This window comes from Palaemon carinicauda, chromosome 1 (assembly GCF_036898095.1).
Source record: "Palaemon carinicauda isolate YSFRI2023 chromosome 1, ASM3689809v2, whole genome shotgun sequence".
In the NCBI taxonomy this organism is placed as follows: Eukaryota; Metazoa; Arthropoda; class Malacostraca; order Decapoda; family Palaemonidae; genus Palaemon; species Palaemon carinicauda.
This window is the reverse complement of record NC_090725.1, coordinates 50361761-50379946: the sequence shown is the minus strand read 5'-3', so window position 1 is coordinate 50379946 and position 18186 is coordinate 50361761. Positions and strand designations below refer to the sequence as shown.

Sequence of the window (18186 nt, the reverse complement as noted above, 5' to 3'; positions counted from 1 at the left end):
TGACATTGAATTCCAGGTATTTTGGATTGACATTGAATTGACATTGAATTCCAAATATTTTGGATTGACTTTGAATTCTAAGTGTTTTGGGTTGACATTGAATTCCAGGTATTTTGGATTGACATTGAATTCTAAGTGTTTTGGATTGACATTGAATTCCAGGAATTTTGGATTGACATTAAATTCTCGGCATTTTGGATTGACATTGAATTCCAAGTATTTTGGATTGACATTGAATTCCAGGCATTTTGGATTAACATTGAATTCCAAGGCATTTTGGAATAACATTGAAATCTTGGCATTTTGGATTGACATTGAATTCCCGGTATTTAGGATCGACGTTGAATTCAAGGCATTTTGGATTGACATTGAATTCCAGGCATTTTGGATTGACATTAAATTCAAGGCATTTTGGATTGACATTAAATTCCAGGTGTTTTGGATTGACATTGAATTCCCAGCGTTTTGGATTGACATTGAATTCCAGGTATTTTGGATTGACATTGATTTCAAGGCATTTTGGATTGACATTAAATTCCCAGTGTTTTGGATTCACATTGAATTACCAGCATTTTGGATTAACATTGAATTCCAGGTATTTTGGATTGACATTGAATTCCAGGTATTTTGGATTAACATAAATTCCAGGTATTTTGGATTGACGTTGAATTTCAGGTATTTTGGATTGACGTTGAATTTCAGGTATTTTGGATTGATATTAAATTCCAGGTATTTTGGATTGACATTGAATTCCAGGCATTTTGGATTGACATTAAATTCCAGGTGTTTTGGATTGACATTGAATTCCAAGCGTTTTGGATTGACATTGAATTCCAGGTGTTTTGGATTAACATAAATTCCAGGTATTTTGGATTGACGTTGAATTTCAGGTATTTTGGATTGACGTTGAATTTCAGGTATTTTGGATTGACGTTGAATTCTAGGCATTTTTTATTGATATTGAATTCCAGGTATTTTGGATTGACCTTAAATTCCAGGCATTTTCGATTGACATTGAATTAATGTTATTTTGGATTAACATTTAATTCCAGGTATTTTGGATTGACATTGAATTCCAGGCATTTTGGATTGACATTGAATTAATGTTATTTTGGATTAACATTTAATTCCAGGTATTTTGGATTGACATTGAATTCCAGGTATTTTGGATTGACATTGAATTCCAGGCGTTTTGGATTGACATTGAATTAATGTTATTTTGGATTAACATTTAATTCCAGGTATTTTGGATTGACATTGAATTCCATGTATTTTGGAATGACATGTAATTCCAGGTATTTTGAATTTTCATTGAATTCCAGGTGTTTTGGAATGACATTGAATTCCAGGCATTTTGGATTGACATTGAATTCCAGGTATTTTGGATTGACAATGAATTCCGGGCATTTTGGATTGACATTGACTTCCAGGTATTCAGGAATGACATTGAATTCTAAGTATTTAGGATTGACATTGAATTCTGGGTATTTTGGATTGACATCGAATTTAAGGTATTTTGGATTGACATTGAATTCCAGATATTTTGGATTGACCTTGAATTCTAGATATTTTGGATTGACCTTGAATTCAAGGCATTTTGGATTGACCTTGAATTCCAGGTATTTTGGATTGAAATTGAATTTCAGGTATTTTTGAATTGACATTGAATTCCAAGTATTTTGGATTGACATTGAATTCCGGGCATTTTGGATTGACATTGAATTCCAGGTATTTAGGAATGACATTGAATTCCAAGTATTTTGGATTGACATTGAATTCTGGGTATATTGAATTGACATTGCATTTCAGGTATTTTGGATTGACATTGAATTCCAGGTGTTTTGGAATGACATTGAATCCCAGGTATTTTAGATTGACATTGAATTTCAGGTATTTGCAATGACATTGAATTCCAGGTTTCTTGGATTGACATTGAATTCCAGGTATTTTGAATTGACATTGAAATCCTAGTATTTTGGATTGACATTGAATTCCAGGTATTTTGGAATGACATTGAATTTTAGGCATTTTAGATTGATATTGAATTACCAGTATTTTGGATTAACATTGAATTCCAGGCATTTTGGATTGACATTGAATTCCAGGCATTTTGGATTGACATTGAATTCCATGTATATTGGATTTAAATTGAATTCCAGGTATTTTCGATTGTCATTGAATTCCAGGTTTTTTGGATTGACATTGAATTCAAGGCATTTTGGATTGACATTGGATCCAAGATATTTTGGATTGATATTGAATTCCAGGCATTTTGGATTGACATTGAATCGCAGGTATTTGATTAACATTGAATTCCAGGTATTTTTGATTGACATTGAATTCTAGGCATCTTGGATTGACATTGAATTCCCGGTATTTTGGATTGATGTTGAATTCCCGGTATTTTGGATTGATATTGAATTCCAGGTATTTAGGATAGACGTTGAATTCCAAGGAATTTGGATTGACGTTGAATTCCAGGCATTTTGGATTGACATTGAATTCCATGTCTTTTGGATTGACATTGAATTCCAGGCATTTTGGATTGACATTGAATTCCTGGCATTTTTGATTGACATTGAATTCCAGGCGTTTTGGATTGACATTGAATTCCAGGCATTTTGGATTGACATTGAATTCCAGGTGTTTTGGAATGACATTGAATTCCAGGTATTTTTGGATTGACAATGAATTCCAGGTATTTTGGATTGAAGTTGAATTCCAAGTATTTTGGATTGACGTTGAATTCCAGGTATTTTGGATTAACGTTGAATTCTAGGCATTTTAGATTGACATTGAATTCCAGGCATTTTGGAATGACATTGAATTCCAGGTATTTCGGATTAAAATATAATTACAGGCATTTTGGATTGACGTTGAATTCCAGGTATTTTGGATTGACGTTGAATTACAGGCATTTTGGATTGACGTTGAATTCCAGGTATTACGGAATGACATTGAATTCCAGGTATTTTGGAATGAAGTTGAATTCCGGGCATTTTGGATTGACATTGAATTCCAGGTATTTTGGATTGACATTGAATTCCAGGCATTTTGGATTGACATTGAATTCCAGGTATTTTGGATTGACATTGAATTCCAGGTGTTTTGGAATGACATTGAATTCCAGGTATTTTGGGATTGACATTGAATTCAAGGTATTTTGGATTGACGTTGAATTCCAGGTATTTTGGATTGACATTGAATTCTAGGCATTTTGGATTGACATTGAATTCTAGGCATTTTTTATTGACATTGAATTCCAGGTATTTTGGATTCACCTTGATTTCCAGGCATTTTGTATTTACATTGAATTCCAGGTATTTTGGATTGACATTGAATTTCACGTATTTTGAATTGACAATGAATATTAGGTATTTTTGAATGACATTGAATTCCAGGTATTTTTGAATGACATTGAATTCCAGGCGTTTTGGATTGACATTGAATTCCAGTTATTTTGGATTAACATTGAATTCCAGGTATTTTGGATTGACATTGAATTCCAGGTATTTTGGATTCACATTGAATTCCAGGCATTTTGGATTGACATTGAATTCCAGGTATTTTGGAATGACCTTGAATTCCAGGCATTTTGGAATGACCTTGAATTCCAGGCATTTTGGATTGACATTGAATTCCAGGTATTTTAGATTGACATTGAATTCCTGGTATTTTATATTGACATTGAATTCCAGGTATTTTGGATTGACATTGAATTTCAGGTATTTTGGAATGACATTGAAATCCAGGTATTTTGGATTGACTTTGAATTCGAGGTATTTTGGATTGACATTGAATTCCAGGTATTTTGGATTGACATTGAATTCCAGGTGTTTTAAAATGACATTGAATCCCAGGTATTTTGGATTGACATTGAATTCTGGGTATTTTGGAATGACACTGAATTCCAGGCATTTTTTATTGGCATTGCTTCCCAGGCATTTTGGATTGACAATGGATTCCAGATATTTTGGATTAACATTGAATTCCAGGTATTTTGGATTGACACTGAATTTCAGGCATTTTGGATTGACATTGAATTAAAGTTAATTTTGATTAACATTGAATTCCAGGTATTTTAGATTGACATTGAATTCCAGGCATTTTGGATTGACATTGTTATTCTAGGTATTTTGGAATGACATTGAATTCCAGGTATTTAGGATTAACATTGAATTCCAGGCATTTTGGATTGACATTGAATTCCCGGTATTTTGGATTGACATTGAATTCCAGGTGTTTTGGAATGACATTGAATTCCAGGTATTTGGGATTGACATTGAATTCCAGGCATTTTGGATTGACATTGAATTCCAGGTATTTTGGAATGACCTTGAATTCCAGGCATTTTGGAATGACCTTGAATTCCAGGCATTTTGGATTGACATTGAATTCCAGGTATTTGGGATTGACATTGAATTCCAGGCATTTTGGATTGACATTGAATTCCAGGTATTTTGGAATGACCTTGAATTCCAGGTGTTTTGGATTGACATTGAATTCCAGGTATTTGGGATTGACATTGAATTCCAGGCATTTTGGATTGACATTGAATTCCAGGTATTTTGGAATGACCTTGAATTCCAGGCATTTTGGAATGACCTTGAATTCCAGGCATTTTGGATTGACATTGAATTCCAGGTATTTTAGATTGACATTGAATTCCTGGTATTTTATATTGACATTGAATTCCAGGTATTTTGGATTGACATTGAATTTCAGGTATTTTGGAATGACATTGAAATCCAGGTATTTTGGATTGACTTTGAATTCGAGGTATTTTGGATTGACATTGAATTCCAGGTATTTTGGATTGACATTGAATTCCAGGTGTTTTGAAATGACATTGAATCCCAGGTATTTTGGATTGACATTGAATTCTGGGTATTTTGGAATGACACTGAATTCCAGGCATTTTTTATTGGCATTGCTTCCCAGGCATTTTGGATTGACAATGGATTCCAGATATTCTGGATTGACATTGAATTCCAAGCATTTTGGATTGACACTGAATTCCAGGTATTTTGGATTAACATTGAATTCCAGGTATTTTGGATTGACACTGAATTTCAGGCATTTTGGATTGACATTGAATTAAAGTTAATTTTGATTAACATTGAATTCCAGGTATTTTAGATTGACATTGAATTCCAGGCATTTTGGATTGACATTGTTATTCTAGGTATTTTGGAATGACATTGAATTCCAGGTATTTAGGATTAACATTGAATTCCAGGCATTTTGGATTGACATTGTATTCCCGGTATTTTGGATTGACATTGAATTCCAGGTGTTTTGGAATGACATTGAATCCCAGGTGTTTTGGATTGACATTGAATTCCAGGTATTTGGGATTGACATTGAATTCCAGGTATTTTGGAATGACAGTGAATTCCAGGTATTTTGGAATGACGTTGAATTCCAGGCATTTTGGATTGACATTTAATTTCAGGTATTTTGGATTGACATTGTACTCCAGGTATTTTGGATTAACATTGAATTCCAGGCATTTTGGATTGACATTGAATTCCCTGTATTTTGGATTGACATTGAAATTTAGGCATTTTGGATTGACATTGGATTTTAGGCATTTTTGATTGACATTGAATTCCATATATTTTGGATTGACATTGAATTCCAGGCATTTTGGATTGACATTGAATTCCATGTATTTTGGAATGGCATTGAATACCTGTATTTTGGATTGACATTGAATTCCGGGCATTTTGGATTGACATTGAATTTTAGGTATTATGGAATGACATTGAATTCTGGGTATTTTGGAATGACATTGAATTTCAGGTATTTTGGAGTGACATTGAATTCCTGGTATTTTGGATTGACATTGTATTTCAAGTATTTTGGATTGACATTTAATTCAGGTGTTTTGGATTGACATTGAATTTCAGGTATTTTGGAGTGTCATTGAATTCCAGGTATTTTGGATTGACATTGAATTTCAAGTATTTTGGATTGACATTTAATTCAGGTGTTTTGGATTGACATTGAATTTCAGGTATTTTGGAGTGACATTGAATTCCAGGTATTTTGGATTGACATTGATTTTCAAGTATTTTGGTTTGACATTTAATTCAGGTGTTTTGGATTGACATTGAATTCCAGGCATTTTGGATTGACATTGTTATTCCAGGTATTTTGGAATGACATTGAATTCCTGGTATTTTGGATTGACATTAAATTCCAGGTGTTTTGGAATGGCATTGAATTCCAGGTATTTAGGATTGACATTGAATTCCCGGTATTTTGGATTGACATTAAATTCAAGGCATTTTGGATTGACATTGAATTCCAGGTGTTTTGGAATGACATTGAATCCCAGGTGTTTTGGATTGACATTGAATTCCATGTATTTTGTATTGACATTGAATTCCAGGTATTTTGGAATGACAGTGAATTCCAGGTATTTTGGAATGACGTTGAATTCCAGGCATTTTGGATTGACATTTAATTTCAGGTATTTTGGATTGACATTGTATTCCAGGTATTTTGGATTAACATTGAATTCCAGGCATTTTGGATTGACATTGAATTTCAGGTATTTTGGATTGACATTGGGTTCCAGGCATTTTTGATTGACATTGAATTCCAGATATTTTGGCTTGACATTGAATTCCAGGCATTTTGGATTGACATTGAATTCCATGTATTTTGGAATGACATTGAATTCCAGGTATTTTGAAATGGCATTGAATACCTGTATTTTGGATTGACATTGAATTCTGGGCATTTTGGATTGACATTGAATTCCAGGTATTATGGAATGACATTGAAATCCAGGTATTTTGGAATGACATTGAATTTCAGGTATTTTGGAGAGACATTGAATTCCAGGTATTTTGGATTGACATTGAATTTCAGGTATTTTGGAATGACACTGAATTCCAGGTTTTTTTTAATTGACATTGAAATCCAGGTATTTTTGATTGACATTGAATTCCAGGTATTTTGGATTGACATTGAATTCCAGGCATTTTGGAATGACATTGAATTATATATTCTGGATTGAAGTTAAATTCCAGGCATTTTGGAATGACATTGAATTATATATATTTTGGATTGACATTGAATTCCAGATATTTTGGAATGACATTGAATTACGTATTTTGTATTGACATTGAATTTCAGGTATTTTGGAGTGACATTGAATTCCAGGTAGTTTCGATTGACATTGAATTCCAGGTATTTTGGAATGACATGGAATTTAAGGTATTTTGGAATGACATTGAATTCCCGGTATTTTGGATTGATATTGAATTCCAGGTATTCTGGAATAATATAAAATTCCAGGTAGTTTGGATTGATATTAAATTCCAGGTAGTTTGGAATGACATTGAATTCAATGTATTTTGGAATTAAATCGAATTTCAGGTATTTTGGATTGACATTGAATTCCAGGTAATTTAGGGTTGCATTGAATTCAATATATTTTGGAATGACCTTGAATTCCAGGTATTTTGGAATGACCTTGAATTGCAGGTATTATGGATTGACTTTGAATTCCAGATATTTTGTAATGACATTGAATTCCAGGTATTTTGGAAAGACATTGAATTCCAGGTATTTTGGAATGACATTGAATTATATATATTTTGGATTGACATTGAATTCCAGGTATTTTGGAATGACATTGAATTACGTATTTTGTATTGACATTGAATTTCAGGTATTTTGGAGTGACATTGAATTCCAGGTAGTTTCGATTGACATTGAATTCCAGGTATTTTGGAATGACATGGAATTTAAGGTATTTTGGAATGACATTGAATTCCAGGTAATTTGGATTGATATTGAATTCCAGGTATTCTGGAATAACATAAAATTCCAGGTAGTTTGGATTGATATTAAATTCCAGGTAGTTTGGAATGACATTGAATTCAATGTATTTTGGAATTAAATCGAATTTCAGGTATTTTGGATTGACATTGAATTCCAGGTAATTTAGGGTTGCATTGAATTCAATATATTTTGGAATGACCTTGAATTCCAGGTATTTTGGAATGACCTTGAATTGCAGGTATTATGGATTGACTTTGAATTCCAGATGTTTTGTTATGACATTGAATTCCAGGTATTTTGGAATGACATTGAATTCCAGGTATTTTGGAATGACATTGAATTATATATATTTTGGATTGACATTGAATTCCAGGTATTTTGGATTGACATTGAATTCCAGGTATTTTGGAATGACACTGAATTCCAAGTATTTTGGATTGACATTGAATTTCATCTATTTTGGAATGACATTGAATTCCAGGTAGTTTAGATTGACATTGAATTCCAGGTACTTTGGAATGACATTGAATTCCAGGTATTTTGGATCGACATTGAATTTCAGGTATTTTGAAATGACATGGAATTACAGGTTATTTGGAATGACATTGAATTCCAGGTAGTTTGGAATGTCATTGAATTCCAGGTAGTTTGGAATTACATTGATTTCAATGCATTTTGGAATGACATCGATTTCAAGGTATTTTGGAATGACCTTGAATTCCTGGTATTTGTAATGACATTGAATTCCAGGTATTTTGGAATGAGATTGATTTCCAGGTATTTTGGAATGACATTGAATTCCGGGTATTTTGGAATGACTTTGAATTCCAGATACTTTGGATTGTCATTGTATTCCAGATACTTTGGATTGGCATTGTATTCCAGGTATTTTGGAATGACATTGAATTCCAGGTATTTTGGATTGACATAAAATTCCAGGTATTTTGGAATGACATTGAATTCCAGGTATTTTGGAATGACTTTTAATTCTACGTATTTTGGAATTACATTAATTTCCAGGTATTTCGGATTGACACTGAATTCCATCTATTTTGGAATGACATTGAATTCAATGTATTTTGGAATGACATTGAATTCCAGATACTTTGGATTGATATTTTATTCCAGGTATTTTTGAATGACATTGAATTCCAGGTATTTTGGAATGACATTGCATTCCAGGTATTTTGGAATGACTTAATTCTACGTAATTTGGAATTACATTGATTTCCAGGTATTTTGGATTGACGCTGAATTCCATCTATTTTGGAATGACATTGAATTCAGTGTATTTTGGAATGACATTGAATTCAAGATCCTTTGGATTGTCATTGAATTCCAGGTATTTTGGAATATTGAATTCCAGGTAATTTGGAATGACGTGGAATTACAGGTATTTTTGATTGACATTGAATTCCAGGTATTTTGAAATGACATGAATTCAATGTATATTGGAATGACATTGAATTCCAGATACTTTGGATTGACATTGTATTCCATGTATTTTAGAATGACATTGAATTCTAGGTATTTTGGAATGGCATTGAATTTCAGGTATTTTGGTATAGCATTGAATTCCATGTACTTTGGAATGACATTTAATTCTACAGTAGGTATTTTAGAATTACATTGATTTCCAGGTGTTTTGGATTGACACTGAATTTCAGGTATTTTTGAATGACATTGAGTTCCAGGTTGATTTTTTAGAATAACAATGGATTCCTGGTTGATATTTTGGAGTGACATTGAATTCCAGGTATTATGGAATGACATTGAATTCCAGGTATTTGGGAATGACATTGATTTCAGGGTACATGTATTTTGGATTGACATTGAATTCCAGGTATTTTGGAATGACATTGAATTCCAAGTATTTTGGATTGACATTGAATTCCAGGTATTTTGGAATGTCATTGAATTCCAAGTATTTTGGAATGACAACGATTTCAAGGTATTTTGGAATGATATTGAATTCCAGGTGTGTGTTTGCACCCGCTAGATATAATGAACTGAGGGATGATAGATATCCTAACTGGCTATTACGATATTTCTAAAACTCGGGAAATGCATGCTTTTGTAAGGAGCTGTTCTAGGAGAAGGACACTCCAAAATCAAACCATTGTTCTCTAGTCTTGGGTAGTGCCCAAGCCTGTGTACCAGGATCTTCCCTGTCTTGGGTTAGAGTTCTCTTGCTTGAGGGTACACTCGGGCAATTATTCTATCTTATTTTTCTTTTTCTTGTTTTTTAAAGTTTTTATAATTTACATAGGAGATATTTATTTTTATGTTACTGTTCTTAAGATATTTTATTTTTCCTCGTTTCCTTCCCCCACTGGGATGTTTTCCCCCCTGTTGGAGCCCCTGGGCTTATAGCATTCTGCTTTTCCAATTAGGGATGTAGCTTGGCAAATAATGATAATAATAATGATAATAATAATAATATAGCCTCATAATAAGGATTGTTATCCTTCACTATAGACTGTGTGCATTAGCATACGAGGAAAGAAATTATACTGATAATTGTTTCTGCGTTCTAAAATAGTATGATTTTACCATGCTGAATTGGGTACTGTAAGAACTACCACATCTTGGAGGGTATATGGTATTATTATATACTTACACCACTCACCAAAATGCGTTGGTATAAATAGAAATACAGTAGTCTATTATGTACAATGTTCATTAGTATGAAGAACTTGAGATTTGCATGTGATAGTTCTGTTTAGTGAAACATGGGAGGAATTGCATAAGTTGATGGAAGATTTGAATAGAAAAACCAGAAATATAGGGCGGAAAATGAATACGAAAAATGACTATGCAAACCAAGATGATGGTCAATAATAGTGCAGAGAAGACAAATAAGTTATGGACGAACCTTTAGACAAATTTAAGCTCCTCCCCATTTCAGCTCGCAATCCTGCAGAAATCATTGTTGACAATGTAAGAATTCCATTTAAACAAAAGGCCACAATACTTGGGTGTAACTTTAAGAAATCTGGTATTCTTTCACACGTCAAAGCGAGAATAGCTGCTTCTAGAGTAACTCTTGATAAATTACAACGTTTTAAATACTTATCAACTAAAACTCAACTTCGTTTATATAAATCATTAGTAAGTCCTCAGTTAGAGTACCCCACCATAATATTCGGAGCAATTAGCAAAACTTCCCTTAATAATATGCAGGCAATACAAAATAGGGCTTTGAGGAGAGCCTACAAAGAGAGCCCTCCCTATTACAATACAATTAGGGAATTACATCAATATTCCAAATTGGAGCCTCTTAATGTCCGGTTTCACAGGCTCGGGAAGAAAACCTGGGACAAACTTGCTTTAGACGATGACGACCTTTGCACCCTAACTAGAAATCTTACTATTGAACATGCTCGTGATCATTATTGGTGGAAGAGACTGGAGCCTAAGATCAATTGTGATCCTCCCAGGCCCAGATTCATATCATCTGATTAAATTCATTATATATCCTTTCAGCAGTTAAATTGTAATTTCATTTAAACATTAAATCATCATCATAAAAAAAAAAAAAAACTTTTATTAACCATCAAATCTTACTTGATCAACAAATTGGTGACAGTCGATTGGTGTCCTTTTGCTTAGCGTGAACCAAAGAACCTTTCCTTTTCCTGCCTGTCTCTTCCTTTCTCAGAATAATTCTACTACTATCTAATGTAGCATGAGGGTCTGCCCCTCTCTTTTATTCTTTTCCTGTACTTCTTTTTCCCCCTTTTTTCCCTTATTCTTTCCCATCCCAAGTACCTGCCTTCGGGCTATAAACTGGATTGTATCCAGGGGTACTTATCCTTTCCCCATATTCCCCACTTCCCTATCCTCATCGTACTGGTACTGCCCTAGGTCACGAGACCGAAATTAAAAGAAGGATAAGAATGGGATGGAGAGCTTTTGGAGAACAAAATGGGATTATGAAATGTAAAATGCGGCTTTCTAAAAATAAAAGTATTCAATCAGAGGGTCCTACTAGTTTTTAACTTATGCATCAAAAACTTGAAACTTTACTAAAGCCGCAGAACATAAGCTAGTTACATCTCGTGCTATCGAAAGAATAATGTTGGGAATAACACTAAGAGACAGAACAAGAGCAACATGGATACGAGTGGAAACTAACGTAAGGGATAGTCTAACATGTAAGAAAAAGAAATGGATATGGGCAGGACATAAAATGAGAATGACATATAGTAGATGGACATTAAGAATGACAGAATGGGTCCCTAGAGATTGCAAAAGAAGCAGAGGAAGGAAAAGAAGTTAATGGATTGGCGAGCTAAGATAATTTGCGGCTGTGGACTGTCATAGACATACTAAACAAACGCAAGTGGAAGGACATGTTTAAGGCCCTTGTTCTGCAGTGGACTAGTAACGGCTAATAATGATGATCTATATATATATATATATATATATATATATATATATATATATATATATATATGTATGTATGTCTGTCTGAGTTACTTGTAAGTCTAGATTTATGGGAAATGTGAAAAAAAATATAACTGTAGGAATGACGATAGAAAAAGTAGGTGGCTAACGTGCAACTGGTTTTTTTTTTTAATGAATATGAAACACTAATATTGCGGACATTATCTCTAGAGAGATGATTCTGTACCAACCGTGTGTCACACGATCGTACATAAATTATTTTGTATATATTATGCTTGTATCTGCGCTCTTCCCTCGCACTAAAAAGAACCTGAATAATCATGTCTCCGGTTTTCCTCTGTAACATTGTCTGTCTTGTGAACATGAAAATGCCTGTTGCCTTGAGGTTTTGTATATAAAGGAGAGTGTTCTATAATAAAGTTACTCAGTTGATTGCTTCCTGCCTTTGAGTCGCAACCTTTCTCTGGGCCCGTCACATTGGTGACCCCGGAAGTCGACTCGCTCCCACCGCCTTCCACCCCCACCCCCTCGCCCCTCCATCGTTGGTACTATGGCGGACTCTACGGCAGTTGGCGCTGCGGCCGCCCCATTCAAACTTTCATCGTTTGCCAGCGGAGAGGCGTTTGCTTGGTTTCAGCGCGCAGAAGTCCAGTTTCGCATCAGGGGCGTGACTCGCTCAACCGCCAAAGCAGATTATGTTCTCGCGGCGATACCCGAGGACACCTTCCCAGAAATAACCGACTGGCTTTGTGAACAAGGAGACACCCCAATAACGTATGACACCCTCAAAACATACCTTCTGCAGCAGTACTTGCCGTCGCCAGCCGCCCGTACAGCAAAGCTTTTTCAGCTCTCGAAACAACCGTTGGGGGACCAAAGGGCTTCGCTTGCCCTCAGGGAAATTACCAGTATCGCTCGCCTTCAACCTGCTGCAGACGGCTCTCCTCGTGAGGTGAACCTACTTCGTGCCCTTTGGATACGCCGTTTACCCGGACCTATACGCGCTGCCGTACCCGATGTCGATAGTTTACCCTTAAAGGACTTGATGACCAAAGCCAAGCACCTTATGGACAGCCACTTCAAGACCTCCATCAACGCCTCCACCCCTGACGAAGAGGATGCCTATTCAACGTCACCCGAAGCTGACATGAATGCCGTATGACAAAGCCGCCCACCACCCACCAATCGCTCGTGCCCCAAAGAACGACTTCTACAGCCACTTACTACCTCCCATCCGCCACAGTTTTGCTACTACCACTTCAGATTCGGGGCAACCGCGAAGAAATGTGCCAAGGATTGTCAGTGGCCAAAAAACGTGTAAGTAGGCCATCGCTCGTGGCGGTGGCCTCCCGTGTTTCTAATCTTTTCTTTTTACAGGATGCAGGAATGGGCGTGCGATTTTTGGTAGACACGGGTGCTTGTCGTTCTCTTTTGCCAAGGAAACTCTTCAAGGCACGACGTAGTCTGTCTACATCTGCCGACGTCCGCTTGGTAGCTGCCAACGGATGTGCGATACCCACCTACGGTTACGAGAACCTCACATTATTGTTCGGAAACGGTAACTTCAATTGGAAGTTTCTTGTTGCTGACATCACATTGCCAATCCTCGGTGCGGATTTCCTCTCTCATTTCCACCTTCTGGTCGATGTCGCCCACCGACGATTGGTCAACGCAGACTCGTACTTGTCGATACCTCTTCAACCCGCCCCCTCTAACCTCGCTCTCCACATCAGCGCACCCATGGATGCCTACACCCACCTCCTCACGTCGTACCCGGAAGTTTTCCGTCCAGAACTTCGCCAAATGCCCACGGTTCCTGCCAAGCACGGTATTTATCACCATATCAAGATGACGGGACCCCCAGTCTTCGCAAAATTCAGACGTCTGGCAACGGAACGATTGGCAGCCGCCAAACAGACGTTCGCCGAAATGGAGGAAATGGGCCTTTGCCAAAAGGCCTCCAGCCCATGGTCGTCACCCTTACACATCGTTCTGAAGAAAGACGGCTCCCTCCGTCCGTGCAGGGATTACAGGCGCTTGAACATGCAAACAGAACCGGATCACTACCCCCTCCCAAACATTGCCGACATGACCTCCTACCGGCACAAAGTGAAGGTTTTCTCTACACTCGACCTCCTGAAGGGGTATTATCAGGTGTCTATGAACCCAGAAGACATCCCCAAGACCGCCATCACCACTCCGTTTGGTACATACACCTTCAATTACTTCTGTTTTGGCCTTCGTAATGCTGGGGCCACGTTTCAACGTCTCATGGATGGCATCTTAAGGGACCTCCCTTTCTGTGTATGTTATGTGGACGACATACTTGTGTTCTCCTCAAAAGAGGAACACCTCCGTCACCTGCGCATCGTGCTCGACCGCCTGCAACAAAACGGCCTTGTAGTCCGGTACAACAAGTGTACCTTTGGCGCCAACAAAGTGTCGTTCTTAGGGCACCGCATCACTCCTGAAGGAGTCCATCCCATCCCTGAGAAGGTAGCAGCCGTTCAGAACTTCCCCGCGCCCTCGACCGTCAAAGCTCTGCAGGAATTCTTGGGCATGATCAACTATTATCACCGTTTTCTGCTAGCCATTGCCGCCACTCTTGCTCCCCTCTACGCCTCCCTCAAGGGCAAGCCAAAGGACCTGAAGTGGGGTCCCCTTCAAGAAGCAGCCTTCTGCAATGCAAAGAAGGCCCTATCAACTGCTGCGGCTCTCACTTTTCCTATCCCACACGCCCCTCTCCTTCTCTCCACCGATGCCAGCGACGTCGCTATTGGTGCAGCACTCGAGCAGGTGGTCAACGGCTCGCCCCGCCCATTGGCCTTCTTCAGCAGAAAACTGTCCAAGGCAGAATCGGTTTATTCTACCTTCGATCGAGAATTGCTGGCGGTGCACTTGGCTGTCCGTCACTTTCGTCATTTCTTAGAAGGTACGCCCTTCGTCATTCGCACAGACCACATGCCTCTGGTGCACGCCTTCACTCGACAGTCTGACGCCTGGTCCGCCCATCAACGCCGACATCTCTCCGCCGTGGCTGAATACAATTGCACCCTTCAATACGTCCCTGGGAAAATGAATCCCGTTGCCGATGCCCTATCAAGAAACACGTTGGCTGCCGTTCAACTGGGATTGGATTACAACGCCCTGGCTGAAGCCCAACGACAGGATCCAGAGTATCAAGCATGTAGGACATCATGCACGTCCCTCCGTTGGGAAGACTTTCCCCTCGAAGACTCGAAGACTCCAACACCACCCTCCTCTGTGACATCAGTACTGGTAGACCGTGACCTTGGATTCCTGCTCCCATGCGACGGCAGGTGTTTGATTTCATTCACGGCCTTTCACATCCCTCGTGCGGTTCTACAGCACAGCTGCTGAAGGCAAAGTTCATTTGGCACGGCATTTCTAAGGATGCTAAGGATTGGGTCCGCGCCTGTACTTCTTGCCAAACTTCCAAAGTACATCGACACACGGATTCAGGAGTGGGCACCTTTCCTCAACCTCAGCGTCGTTTCGCACACATTCACGTCGACGTTGTAGGCCCCCTACTCACATCACAAGGACATCGTTACCTGTTTACCGTCATCGACCGCTCCACTCGTTGGCCTGAAGCCATTCCCATGGAAACTGCAACGTCCGCCTCATGTACATCTGCCTTACTCTGGATGGATTTCAAGATTTGGTATCCCTGAGCATATTACTTCTGACAGGGGAACCACTTTCACCTCTCAATTGTGGACATCATTAGCGAATCTCCTGGGCATCACCCTACATCAGACAACGGCCTACAACCCCGCTGCCAATGGACTGGTTGAACGTTTTCATCGCACCCTCAAAGCAGCTTTGATGTCCCGCTGCAAGGATTGCAACTGGTTTACTCAGCTTCCCTGGGTCCTCCTGGTACTAAGGACCACTCCTAAAGACGCCCTCGACGTCTCGGCTGCTGAAATGGTGTATGGCGACCCGTTGGTCGTCCCTGGCGAATTTTTTCCTTCTACAACCTCCTCCGACGATCTCCAGCGCATACGTCACGTCGTGGGAAAATTTACTCCGTGCCGCCAGACTTACAAGCCCACAGCGAAGCATCACATACCAACCCAACGGACTTGCACTCTGCAACGCACGTCTTCCTGCGCAACGACACTAGCAAGCCACCGCTAACACCCCCTTACACGGGCCCTTTCCTTGTGATCCGACGCAGTCCGAAAGCATTCCTACTAAACATTCGTGGCAAAGAAGACAGGGTCTCCATTGATCGTCTAAAACCTGCTTATCTTCTGCCAGATGACCCGCCTACAGTTCGCTTCTCTAGACCAGGGCGCCCTATTTAACATGTACAGTATGTAAGGTTCAGGGGGGGGGGGAGCCATATACCAACCGTGTGTCACACGATCGTACATAAATTATTTTGTATATATTATGCTTGTATCTGCACTCTTCCCTCGCACTAAAAAGAACCTGAATAATCATGTCTCCGGTTTTCTTCTGTAACATTGTCTGTCTTGTGGACATGAAAATGCATGTTGCCTTGAGGTTTTGTATATAAAGGAGAGTGTTCTATAATAAAGTTACTCAGTTGATTGCTTCCTGCCTTTGAGTCGCAACCTTTCTCTCGGCCCGTCACAATTCCTTGGGGGGAAAAAAGTTCACACTTTCCGCGAATATTTTTGTATTTGAAACTTTTCATGTTGTTAGGGGTTTAACATATTTTATATTAATTGTTTATCACTTCTCTTGTAGTTCATTCATTTATTTATTTTCTTTACTCGCCGGGTTACTTTTCAGTGTTTGAGCCTTTGGACTTGTAGCAGCGAGCTTTTCAAACTAGGGTTGTAGATTAGATATTAATAATAATAATTATGATAATAATAATAATAATAATTTAGTTTTATCTTGCTAGTTCTACAATAGAAATGCCTTGATACTACTGTGTACGTGCACACTTGTAGCCGACACTATAAGAGAAGAATGAGATGAAATAGAATAAAGTAAGGGCATCTAGGCTTTATGTCTCTTGAAATCCTATTCTAAATAGGACAATTTTTTTTTCATAATATTCATACGTTTTATCTTCCTTTCAGATAGTGCATTGCAAATCATCCTGACCGCACCCTTATACTTCCAGTCTTTTCAGGAATATAAACGCAAGGTAAGTTAATTATGCTTTTAGAGTTCTGATACATTTGCTGCAATGTTTTGTTTTTTTATGTTTTATCACAAATTAAATAAGGGAATGATGTAAATAAGCTGCTAAGTGTTTTGTACTGTAATGACAATAGTTGATAGTGTAGGTGAATGTGATAATGTTGAGTTGAACCAAAGTGGGAATTACGGTTGAATATCTGATGCAGTTTTAATTTGCTACTGTTGCTATTGTGGAGTTTTTTTTTTTTTTTTTTTTTTTTTTTTTTTTTTTTTGCATAAGGCTTTCTTCCCTTGGACGGCTTTTTTATCTTTTATCAGAAAGAATATGCATTGTGTAGGAATATCCCCTATATAATAGAGGAAGAGTCTGGCTATATATATGTATATATATATATATATATGTGTGTGTGTGTGTGTGTGTATGTATGTATGTATATATATAACATTTGTTTCCGGTCACGCTCATTAGTATTTCAAGACGTATGACTACTCTGTCTCACTCTGGTCCTCATGTAGGAGAGAAAGGAGTAGTTATTTCTTTATGAGGGGCTGTTGCGTTTGTGTGCATATCTATCTGAATATTTATTGTAGCTTGGATATCATTTTTGACGGGTTGCGTACACTAGTTTATAATAGAAGGAAACTTAGAATTTCCTATTTTAAAAAAACTATCGTGTAGTATCGGGTATCTATCCATGTTCCATTATTTATGTAAGTAAACAATTTAGGAAGTGCCATAATTATATATTTATTTCCCTTTAACAGGAATATAATGAGATTTTATATATGAATTTGATGAGAATTGCTTGGCAACATTTGGCATGTTTT

The 18186-nt window shown here is 37.7% G+C and overlaps 1 protein-coding gene across 1 annotated transcript in view; it reads left to right on the top strand.

The window, feature by feature from the left end:
* LOC137648183 (uncharacterized) overlaps positions 1 to 18186 on the top strand; it is a 72176-nt gene that overhangs the window by 28815 nt on the left and 25175 nt on the right. Inside the window, exon 3 of the mRNA XM_068381113.1 lies at positions 17295 to 17362. Coding sequence (XP_068237214.1) covers positions 17295 to 17362 — 68 coding nt within the window. The remainder of the gene's footprint in view (positions 1 to 17294; positions 17363 to 18186) is intronic.